The following is a 12,149-nucleotide window of genomic DNA, read 5'->3' as shown; positions in this document are numbered from 1 at the left end:
AACTTTAGAATACATAAAATACACACTACATGCTAATATTTGGAGAGAGTCACATATGGGTAAAGGTCAGGTCATTTTTCATTGCAAAAAAAAATAAAAAAAAATAAAAAAATAAATAATAATAATTAAATTAAATTAAATAAAAAAGCCTATTTTAAGATCTTTTAGATTATTTTTGCAGTAGGATCTGACGAAAACTCCAGGTCATATTTTATCATATCGCATCATATCATAAAATAATAAAAATAAAATAAAATAAATAAAATAAGCCTATTTTAAGATCTTTTATCATTATTTTGAGAATAAAAATAAAATATTTTGCATAGAAAAAATAAAACCTATTTTAGAACATGCAAAATAAAAAAAATTTGCATTATGAATTTTTTTTCATGAAAATTAAGAATATTTTCATTTTGGGCTGAAATATTATCCAAACATCCCTTCATGAGATTGACCTAAATACCACATCAGCTTGTGTTTTAAACACATTTCTAGCGATTGGAGTATGTGGAGAACTCGCACCATGACAGGGAAGATGATGGCGGCCACAGTGGACTTGAGGATCCAGAGGACGGCCAGGCAGATGATCTGCACCAGGGTGAAGAGATGCACGCGCCGCAGGGGAACGTGCCGCAGGAACGCGAAATCCGGCTGGTGCTTGGCTGGCATGAGGTACAGCTTCATCCTGTCCCAAAACTAAGTAGAAAAGTCTGGTAAAACCGACTGAAGTATACATACATACATATGTAATAGTTTAAGGTCGTTGTTTAACCCAGTATTATTTCTTTCCCAAACAAAAGACTGTGTAGTTCACAACTACTTTTATGATACTTTAATGCTTTCTAAAGCTTGACTGTTTAAATAATCCTCCCTTTTTGTTTTATGGAAATGACTGAGCAACTCAGATATTGTCCTTTTATGCTTCACAAAAGCAAGAAGTTGGTAACATAAGGGAAAATAATTTTAAGTGCACCTATTATGCTCTTTTATACCATGGTCTGGGTGAATACTCAATTCTGATTGGCTGCAGGGTGTCCATTAAAAAGTGATAGAGGACACCTAGAAAAGGAGTTCTGGGGCACGTTCAAGTTCAAAACGGTGCGCAACGTTTTGCTACGGTTTGCGGGTTGAACGTCATGTTTCCAGGAAACGGCGTGCACCGGTGTGCAACGGGGTTTGAGATGCGTTTTCTCTTGTTTGCTGGGTGTGTCAGAACTGCAGTCCAATCAGCAGCAACATGTATATAAAGCACGCTGTATTAAAGTAAACTCGCACAATGGGTTCAAGGAAAGTTATTTACAAATGTGTTCGATGCAGCTCGGTATACGCAACAACTGAGGATATTAGAAGACATGTTTGTCGTAAGTTTTATTGTAAAAATATAGGATATCAACATAATGATGTAGTTGTTTATAATTTTAGCTTCATTGCAAGTGTATGACATTTGGTATATAAATAAACAATGGTAATTAAGTGCTTTTCCTAAAAAGGAGAAAGAAAATACAGGGTATTAAAACAGTATGAACTACAAATAAAGTCAGTAGGCCTACGTGAGGGTAAATAGATGTGTTTTAGTCTGAATTAGGTAAGATGTGTGCTTCCATTTCAGTTTCCACAAATCCCTTCACTCGACTGGGATGCTCTCTTGTGTTCTGGGCGGCAAGTGCAGTAACTGTAACATCGGGCATATTTTGTAGTATTAAACATATTTATACCGACTTCATCAGGCTCCGAAAATTCTTCACAAAGAACACAAAGAATGGCCTTCTCAGCTGCCGTAGTTGCAACTCTTGCGTCATCAGAACAGTGCGTTCAACGCATCACCGTTTCTGTTTAAAAAACGTTGTGCAACGTTTTGTCGGCGCTGAACGCAGCCCTCGTGAAACTGTCTGTTTACCGTTCGAAATTAATAAATAAATGCGCTGGCTACATCAGCTGTGAGTAACCATAGCAACAGGCAGTCAAAGTATCCGTGATCCGTTTACAATTTATTGTAAATGAGCTGAGCGGACTATAAATATCTCGGTTTGCTAAACAAACCGTCAGGCGTAACCAGGGAAACCAAGTTATTGTTTGTAAAAACGAATCGGTTACCTAACGTAACCTCGGTTCTCTCTAGAAGAGGGAACGAGTATTGCGTAAGCTAGCTTACGCTGCGGGAAAGATTCATCTTTGCTGAGATATTGAAGCCAAAAAATTATTTCATAATTTTGTATCCATACACAACGCAGTTCCTCTGCGGCAGACCTAGAGCGGGCTAGCTAGCAGCTCATTGGTTCGCTCAGAGAGAACTGCTTAAGCCTATGGGAGAGCGGGGCCGAACCCGCTTCCAATGAGAGGCGCCCGCGCGCTCATTGCGTCACGACCCGCCAGAATGGGCGTGGCCACGGTGTATATAAGGCGCTCTCCCAGGCTTATATGTTGATTTATTTCAGCGTGAAGCGAAACGCTAGTAGCGCAAGCACGGCCGGGAACGCAATACTCGTTCCCTCTTCTAGAGAGAACCGAGGTTACGTTAGGTAACCGATTCGTTCTCTTACGAGAGGTTCTCTCGTATTGCGTAAGCTAGCTTACGCTGCGGGAACACCTGGCCAACGCCGTGCGCGCTACGAATCCACTCATGAAAAACCCAGGGATATACCGGGGGAATTTCTTAACGTGGAGTGAATGTACAAAGAGGCCGCAGAGCGGGCTCATGAAGTGTACACATAAGCATGTATGGGGCCAGCAGAGCGGGCACATGAAGTGTATAAGCATTACAGGAGAGCACAAGGGGCGAACCGGTTGTGAGGGACCTCCAGAAATGCAGCTTCTTAGAGAGCTGTTCGTCAGACAGCTAGTAATTTTGCCTGCAAGGCGGGAACTTCCAAGTTATAAAACCTGACAAAAGTGGACGGGGAGGCCCATCCCGCGGCCACACAAATGTCATGAATGGAAATTCCACAGGACCATGCCCACGATGAGGCCATGCCTCTAGTGGAGTGCGCCCTGATGCCCAGAGGGCAGGGCAGGCATTTAGATGCGTAAGCAGAGGCGATAGCGTCCACTATCCATCTAGACAGTGTCTGTTTTGAGGCGGCCAGACCCTTGGTGCGCCCCCCAAACGACACGAAAAGCTGCTCAGCGCGTCTGAACGCGGCAGAAGGAGATTGGCATCGCGCTCACTATCGGATGAAGGCAGAGCCGATAGGGAGATAATCTGAGCCCTGAACGGGGTACCAATCGCCTTCGGGACATAGCCATGCCTAGGTTTGAGAATGACAATCGAATCATTCGGTCCAAACTCAAGACACGCGGCGCTGGATGAGAGCGCGTGAAGATCCCCAACGCGTTTAACTGAGGACAGAGCCGTCAGGAAAACGGTTTTGAGCGAGAGGTATTTCAGATCCACAGACTCGAGCGGTTCGAACGGGGGTGCTTTCATAGCTTCAAGGACTATAGAAAGATCCCAAACCGGAACCGACGGGGGCCGCGGAGGGTTCATCCTCTTAGCTCCCCTGAGGAAGCGGATGACTAACTCGTCTTTGCCCAATGACTGAGCGCGTCGGGGTTCCGCGAACGCCGCGACGGCTGCCACATAAACCTTGAGAGTGGAGGGGGACCTGCCCTTGTCCAGCATCTCTTGAAGGAAAACAAGCAAAGACGGCACCTCGCACGACCGTGGGTCCAGCTGTTTGTCGGTGCACCATTTTGAGAACACAGACCATTTAGACGCATAGAGCCTTCTCGTGGAAGGTGCTCTAGCCTGTATGACAGTGTTTCTTACTCCCTCTGGCAAATCAACGAATAGTCGTTGATCACCCATGCATGCAGCGCCCAGCGCTGTGGATGGGGGTGCCAGATCGTGCCGCGAGCTTGAGAGAGGAGATCTGCTCTGACTGGGATGGGCCACGGGGCTGTCTGTGACAGCTGCGTGAGCTCCGGAACCCAATTCTGACTCTCCCAACGCGGGGCTATGAGGAGCACCGAGTGGCGTGTGTCCCTGATCCTCTGAATTACCTGTGGTAACAGAGCGATCGGAGGGAATGCATAGAGCGGGCGGCGAGGCCATTCCTGGGCTAGCGCGTCCTCGCTCTTCGAGAAATATATTGGGCAGTGAGCGTTCTCTTCTGACGCGAAGAGGTCTACTTCTGCTCTGCCGAATAGTCGCCACAGTAACTGGACCGTCTGTGAGTTCAGGGACCATTCTCCTGTGGAGATGAGGTTCCTGGACAGTATGTCTGGACCGTCGTTCAGATGGCCCGGCACGTGCGTCGCTCTGAGCGAGAGCAGGCGGCTCTGAGACCAAACTAGAATGCGGTGCGTCAGTCGACAGAGATTTCTGGATCTGACACCGCCCTGACGGTTGAGATAGGAGACCACGGCCATATTGTCCGAACGGATCAGGACGTGGTGTCCCTGGATGCGCGGGAGAAAGTGCGAGAGCGCGTTCTCGACCGCCAGCATTTCCAGACAGTTTATATGTAATGGGCTTTCCTGAATCGACCAGTGGCCGAAGGCCGGTGAGCCCTCGCAGACTGCACCCCAACCCGTGTTGGATGCATCTGTCGAGATGACTTTTCGGCAGGAAAAGGTCCCCATCGTGACGCCTAGACGAAACCATTCTGCTACTGTCCATGGCTGCAGCGCCGTGAGACACGTTTGCGTAACCCTGATCAGCTGGCGACCCGTGTTCCACGCGCGGTGGGGTACACGGCTGTTCAACCAGAACTGAAGCGGGCGCATGTGCAGAAGGCCCAGCTGAAGTACAGCGGAGGCTGAGGCCATGTAACCCAGCATCCTCTGAAAAGTTTTCAGAGGCCTGCGGGTGCCCATCTGGAACGAGGCGGCTAGACGCTGAACACTGCGCGCGCGCTGTGTAGACAGGCGAGCCGTCATCGTGACCGAGTCCAAATCTATTCCTAGGAAGGAAATCGATTGACTGGGATGAAGGGAGCTCTTTGTCCAGTTGACAGAGAGGCCCAGCGTTTCCAAATGGTCGAGGAGAACTGCGCGGTGCGACAGAAGCTCCGTCTGTGATTGGGCCAAAATCAGCCAGTCGTCCAGATAATTCAGAATGCGCAGCCCCTGGCTTCGCAGGGGGGCGAGCGCCGTATCCATGCACTTCGTGAATGTACGGGGCGCCAGAGATAAGCCGAACGGGAGAACGGCGTATTGATAAACAAGACCCTCGAAGGCGAAACGTAAGAATGGCCTGTGACGGGGATTTATCTGGATCTGAAAATAGGCGTCTTTCAGGTCTAGAGATATGAACCAGTCCCCTTGGCGCACCTGCGCGAGGAGTTTCCTGGTAGTGAGCATCTTGAACGGTCTCTTCATGAGCGCTTTGTTCAAAGACCTGAGATCTAAGATCGGTCTGAGGCCGCCGTCTTTCTTGGGAACCAGAAAATAACGGCCGTAAAACCCCGACTCGGTCATAGATGGCGGGACTCTCTCTATCGCGCCCTTTTGCAACAGCGTCGCAATTTCTGAGCGGAGCGTGCCGGCGGCCAGCGGGCTGACAGAAGATTCGAGCTGCGCGCGCGCACGAGGCGGGCGGCGGCGAAACTGTAGCAGGTAGCCGTTCTTTATAATGCTTAACACCCACGGGGAAATGCCTGGAATGGCTTCCCACGCTTTGGAGCATGCGGCTAGTGGCCGAATGGCTGTATTGCCCTGATTGCTGCACATAGCGGGCTGGACACAGTGTGTGGGCGCGCTTTGAATGTGTGTGGCAACGGGATTTGCACTCAGAGAGGAGTCTATGGGCCGTGACACAGAGCGAGCAGAGAGGGGACACGTGCACGAGCTCGTGGGCGTGTTTATGTTCTCTGATATTAGAGCGGGCTGTGCCCGTTTCATGTGATGGGGCTCTGATAGAGACACGGGATATGTTATGCTTGTGTGTATGGGTGAACACATGATTGTGGGCACATTTTCTACACAACTGGCAAAATTTCTCTTTTTGAGATTTCTCTGGGTAGCCGTAAAAACGGCTTTTTGTCGCTCGCAAGCGGGCTGGGACACCGGCTTGTTTGTGGCGGTCAACACTACAGCAGTCGGCGAAATAACGGGGACTGGCAGAGGGCGAAGCTTTGACGGCGGTCCGGCCGCGGCGGGAGAGCACCGTCGTTTTCTTGACATTGTTAGGCAGACTTCTGATGATCAGGCTTCAGCGTGATCTTGGGTCGCGGGCCACGGGGGGGCGGCGGTCTGCGGCGGCTGTCAGAGCGAGAGCGAGGGCGAGGGCGGCCGCTCTGACTGCGCTGAGTTGTTTGAGTCTGCGGAGGGGGGCGCTGTGATGGGGCTCTGGCGGAGGGCTCGTGAGAGCGGCCCGCTGAAGAGCTAGCGCGGCGGGGTAGAAACAAGTTCATCGCCTGAGAAGCTTTCTGTACTTCAGAAAAGCGATCGACAATTCCCGTGACGGCAGATCCAAACAGGCCCGTCGGGGAGAGGGGCGCGTTGAGAAACGCGGCGCGCTCAGAATCTCCCATGTCGGCGAGCGTGAGCCATAAGTGTCTCTCAGCAACACAAAGGCTGGCCATGCATTTCCCCAGAGCTTGTGCGGCGGCTTTAGTGGCGCGAAGGGCGAGATCCGTAGCACTTCTCAAATCCGTGACGGCGGGGGGGGGTTTTCTACCGCCTTCGGCCCATTCACGGAGAATATCGCTCTGTAACACTTGGAGGACAGACATAGAGTGAAGCGCAGCGGCGGCCTGACCGGCGGCGGCGTAAGCGCGAGCATGAAACCTCGAGGTCGCTCTGCAAGCCTTCGAAGGAAGCGTGGGTGAAGAACGCCATCTAGCGGAGGGCGGGCAGAGGTGTGTGGCGACCAAGTCCTCGACGGGCGGCATGGCTGCATAGCCTTTCTCGGCGGCTCCGTCCACCGAGCGCAGCGAGGCGGATACATCGGAGCGATTTCTAGCCGAGAGCGGTGCATTCCAGGATTTTGTCAGCTCTGCGTGAAGTTCAGGCAGGAATGGAGCGGCCCGGGTGCACGCGGGGGTCGAGCGCCGATGAAAAAAGCTACCGTCCATTCGGTTCGGGGCCTGCTCGGGTGGAGGAGACCACTCGAGACCGAGGCGTTCGACGGCCTGTGAGAGGAGGCGCATCAGCTCCTCTTCTATCCCGGCGCGGGTCCCCGTCGACTCTCTCGCGGATCCGAGAGATGACCAGTCTTCACTGTCAGAAGCGAGCAGTGAACAGGAGTCCTTCTCCTCCGCGGCGTCATCGGAAACAACAGAGCGGCCACTCGGCGGCAACTGAATGTCCGGCAGGGGCGGGGAGGGAGAGCGGGAAGCGGGAGGCGGCGGCGGCGGCCCGCATGTTTCCGCTGGGGGCTCCGGCGGCCTTTGAGAGCGGCGTTTCTTTTTACGCGGCGAGAGAATAGGCGGCGCGGGAGCGGTTTTCACTGCCAGAAGTCGTGCCCGCAGGGACGATAACGGCAGGCTTTCACAGAGGTCGCATCCTCCATCAGCGAGGGCGAGTTCTGCATGCTCGAGTCCCAAGCAGAGAGCGCAGATGACATGGCGGTCTCCGTCCTCGAGACGAGCGCGGCAAGAGCCGCAGGAAAAACGAGACATCTTTAAAAAGACGCTCGGCTCTTTTAGAAATAGAGAAAGGATACAATCGTCGGATGGCCTAGCTTGCTGGGCGGCTGAAGGTGGCGAAGACGGCCGGCTTCTTCAGGGTCCTTGAGCTCGCTAGAGGATGCCTTCTTCGACGGCGATGGCTTTTCTCAGGAACAGCAGAAGCGTGCAGCTTGCTGAAGATGAAATGAATCAACATATAAGCCTGGGAGAGCGCCTTATATACACCGTGGCCACGCCCATTCTGGCGGGTCGTGACGCAATGAGCGCGCGGGCGCCTCTCATTGGAAGCGGGTTCGGCCCCGCTCTCCCATAGGCTTAAGCAGTTCTCTCTGAGCGAACCAATGAGCTGCTAGCTAGCCCGCTCTAGGTCTGCCGCAGAGGAACTGCGTTGTGTATGGATACAAAATTATGAAATAATTTTTTGGCTTCAATATCTCAGCAAAGATGAATCTTTCCCGCAGCGTAAGCTAGCTTACGCAATACGAGAGAACCTCTCGTAAGAGAACTTTAGATTTCGATTGTAAAACTAATTAAAATATAAACTAATGTTTTAAAGATGTGTTATTTGGCAAGTGACCATGGTATAAGCGGGTTAATGCCCTTCGAGGTGTCCATTGTCTAGGTATTAATGGACTCCGCTGCGCGTCGTACAGTTCACGCCTCGCCGTCGTCCATTAATACCTGACAATGGACACCTCGTCGGGCATTAACCCTTACTTAAAGACTCCTAATTTTGTTTTGGAGTCTCCCGCAGTAGGTTTACGTGCATCCAAGCTCAAAAAACAGCATCAGCTCTATTCTCAGTGTCTGAAACAGTTTGATAAAGGATTCAGTCTCTCTAAACCCCGCCTTTCCGAGAGCTACTCTGCTCTGATTGGTCAGATGGCCCAGTCTGTTGTGATTGGTCTAATGCAGGGCCGGACTGGGACCAAAATTCGGCCCTGGCATTTGTGGTTTTCACCGGCCCAACTATTTGATGACGTTAAAAAACGTCCCCAGAATCTGAACATTTTTCCCACTGAGACACACCATACAAGGCAGCAATTTAGGCGCGTTTCCATTACAGATTTGCGCAAAACTTTTGCGATTTTTTCTAAATGTCGATAAAAAACTATTGCGAAATGACGGCGTTTCCATTAACTGATGTTATGCGATACAACGTCCTTTTTTTTCTCTCGCGATAAGTCATTTAAACATCATGGCAACGGGTCTATCAGCCACCACCACACTAGACATTATTATTATTATTAATGGAATGAGACGTGGTTGCTTACAGTGCGTGTCGGAAACGAAAGGCTATTACTATATCTGAACTTCAGCTTCAGATGTTCCTCAGCACTTGATACACATCTCGATGGCGTCGGTTTTACTGTATCAGTTCCAGCACGAGTCGTCATCCTTTAGAAGAGCGTTTAAAGCAGATTTGCTTTCACAGCGCAGAAAACAGCGTCGTTGCAGAAAGTAAAAATAAAAACTGACGACTCGTTCAGAATCACGTCTTTCTTTTAGGACACAATAACTTTATTTATCATGCACTTTTATCTTTGAAACTTTGCAGACCTTTTAAATTCACAAACAGCTATATTACACATTACATGAAAGGTAATATTCGAAAGAGCATAATAGGGGCACTTTCATTTTTGGGGAACCATTCGTTTAATACAGCAGAGCAGCGATCGGAAGAGTTTTTACAGAGTGACGTGTACCTGAATGCCATGGAGAGAAGCGACACCCATGTACAGGAACACACCATACAACACAGGCATAGGGATGTACTGTGCAGAAATAAAAACAATTAATTGTACAGCTTCTAAATTGCACTAAAGCCCTATTCGGATGGTTTTTGTTCCTCATGGGCACGTCTGTAAAAATACACTTTCATGGCACCTCAGTGCTAAAAATGTATGCATTTGTTTGGCGACTTATTCACTGTGGAGTTCTTGCTGCTCACATGTTCAGTCACATGATTGACAGCTGTAAACAAAATGTCTGTTAATGCTTATACTGTTAATAAATTCATATTAAATTTAATAATAAACGGAGCAGAAACAATAGGGTCCTCTCACCATCTGTGCTCTGGCCCTAATAATAGAAAAATAATATCCTTTTTCATTATTTGAATATTTAAATATATTAAAAAATAAGACAATTTACACGCTACAGTTTCAATGGTTGTGCTAAAGGAAATATTTGGTAAATACGAGTTTCCTAGTCAGAAATTGGACATTCTCAAGTCATATTTACTACTGGGAAACTGAGTTGGGTTGCCATAAACTTTAAACAAGAACAAGAACGATTTTTGATGTGACTGCTATTCTTTGTTAGTTTTTTCCACAGTACCTACATCGCCTTGTCTTTTTGTTAAAGCAGTGCATATTTACATGTATGAATAATAATTTGAAGCATATTGTATGTATACACAGCGAAAATCGCCTGTCTTTGACAGAAATTCCAGAATCTAGATAGCGCGGTGAATGTCTTTAATAAAGTTTGGCTTTAATAAGATTTCCCCAAGAAATAGGCAAGAATAAACCTGGGCTGCGTTTCTCAGCGTTGTCTCTATGATCAACAGCTCACAAACGCTTTTGAGAAACGTCCCAGTCCTGGTGGTGAGAGAAAAACACAGACATTCTGGATTCGGGCGGTAATAAAACTACAGACTAAATGTTCAATAATATTAACATTCAGCAATATTACTGATTTGACTGCACTGAGACTATTATGACATCACTGTTTTCTGCACAGCTGCTTTAAAGCTGAATTCATTTCATAAATGATGTACTTTACACAGTTATTGTACCGAAATGAATCAACACTGAACTGATTTCAAAAGAATAATGACTGTCTTTTCAGAGCTGCTTTATCTGAATTGAATTCTGTTTGCATCATGGAATCGTTATTTTCCTGTTTATCACTGTAAAGCTGCTTTTTATAAAGTGCTATAGAAATAAAGGTGACTTGACTTGAAATGTTGCAATTACCTTACATCCCCATGAGAATCAATGACTGTCCAAATAGTGCTCAAGTGACAAAAAACAAGCATGATTTTATAAAAGTAAAGTGCAGTTTTGATTACCTGTAGAACTGGTGCAAGGAAGACAGACACTCCAGTGAGGACAAACACCAATATGCCTGTGAATCTCTGCTCCCTACGATAAACACAAATTGAATAATTCTCATACTAATATTTATGCTTAAATCTACAAAAAAAGGTCTTGCTTTGACTTACCTCACACCAAGGAACTGTGGCTGCTCACCAGGAGCACTGGACTCACTTTCCATCCTCAGAGAGTCGATGTGGGCGATGGAAATGACCGTGGCCGCTACGTACCAGGGCAAACCCATGAAGGAGCAAACGGCCATGAGGATGCCCACCCAGAACAGGTCCAGGTGATAACCACAACCTTTCTGCTCCAGGGAAAATGAGGAAAAGACATTGCGCAATGCTAGATGGAACAACACATTACTGCTTATGGACATGCATGCATATTACATAATCATAACTCAACATCATGGTGCTGGGGGGTTGCGGTTGGTCACCAGTGGGTGCTAGCCAGTGTTATTTTAGTATTATTTATGTACTATTATAGTATTTATTATAAGTTTTAATAATTTTGTTATGTGGTTTTGTAATTTTTTATTCGTTTTTTATATATTTATATTTTGTTTTATTTCAGTTTTAATAATCTTAGTGCTTCAACTTTAAAATTATTACAAATAGTTTTTAGTTTCTCTTTTTTTTAGTTTAAGTTTAACCCTGTAAAGCCTGACATGACATAATAGTCCTAAAAATCAAATTTTATTCAGAGGCCCAAAATGAGCAAAAATATGCAATTTCATGTCGTTGCTGATATTTACATTTATATGCCCAAAAAGTGAGATGAAATTCTGACAGCTTGTAATTCAATGAGATCTTCTATAAAATGCATATAAACATCAGTCGTCACTCTATATCTGCCAATAATATGTCTTAGTAAGATGATACTTAAATGCTTAGTTTTGTGATCAAAGCTCTGTAGTTTTTTTCATCAATGTGATTCAATGATGATTGAGAGATGAACAAATAAATGTTCCTCAAAAGCCTGTTGTATATTTGATACATACATTTTAACATGATTTTAAAAATAATTATGTATGGATAATCAAGTAAACCTTCAGTCAAAATAAATGTTCACCTTGACCTATTGCCAACAATATAAAAATTATTCTTATGTTCACTTTATAAAAATATGTAAATATTTCACAACAAAAATACACATGTAACCTTAAAGGAGCTGTATGTAAGATTGTGGCCAAAACTGGTACTGCAATCACTGTCAAATTACTGTAGAGTGGTGTATCCCCTCCCCCTCCTCCCTGACTCGAGGTTGCCAGATAGGCTGCAGGATCCAGCAGGAACGTGACGAGCTGCAGCTGTGGTAACTACAGCAGAGCTGGCAACCCGGATGCCGCAACACTACTGACTTCGTGATTGGTAGATAGGTGGAGGGTGGAGCATCAGACCAAAACACAACATGACAACATCAACATCAGTTGAGGGCTGCAACTGCACTTTTTAAATGACAATATCCTGGCCAG

General features: G+C 47.0%; 1 protein-coding gene across 10 annotated transcripts in view; it reads right to left on the bottom strand.

Annotated features, from left to right (window-relative positions):
* slc4a5b (solute carrier family 4 member 5b) overlaps positions 1-12,149 on the bottom strand; it is a 63,865-nt gene that overhangs the window by 1,947 nt on the left and 49,769 nt on the right. For all 10 annotated transcript variants that reach the window (XM_056261445.1, XM_056261446.1, XM_056261450.1 and 7 more), the window contains 4 exons: positions 10,801-10,979; positions 10,648-10,720; positions 9,278-9,346; positions 523-696 (listed from right to left, as the gene is read on the bottom strand). In XM_056261445.1, coding sequence (XP_056117420.1) covers positions 523-696; positions 9,278-9,346; positions 10,648-10,720; positions 10,801-10,979 — 495 coding nt within the window. The remainder of the gene's footprint in view (positions 1-522; positions 697-9,277; positions 9,347-10,647; positions 10,721-10,800; positions 10,980-12,149) is intronic.

The sequence above is a fragment of the Rhinichthys klamathensis genome, unplaced genomic scaffold (genome assembly GCF_029890125.1).
Source record: "Rhinichthys klamathensis goyatoka isolate OS25496 unplaced genomic scaffold, OSU_Roscu_1.1 h1tg000183l_1, whole genome shotgun sequence".
Lineage (NCBI taxonomy): Eukaryota > Metazoa > Chordata > Actinopteri > Cypriniformes > Leuciscidae > Rhinichthys > Rhinichthys klamathensis.
The sequence above is the reverse complement of the archived record's forward strand: the minus strand, read 5'-3'. Positions and strand labels throughout refer to the sequence as shown.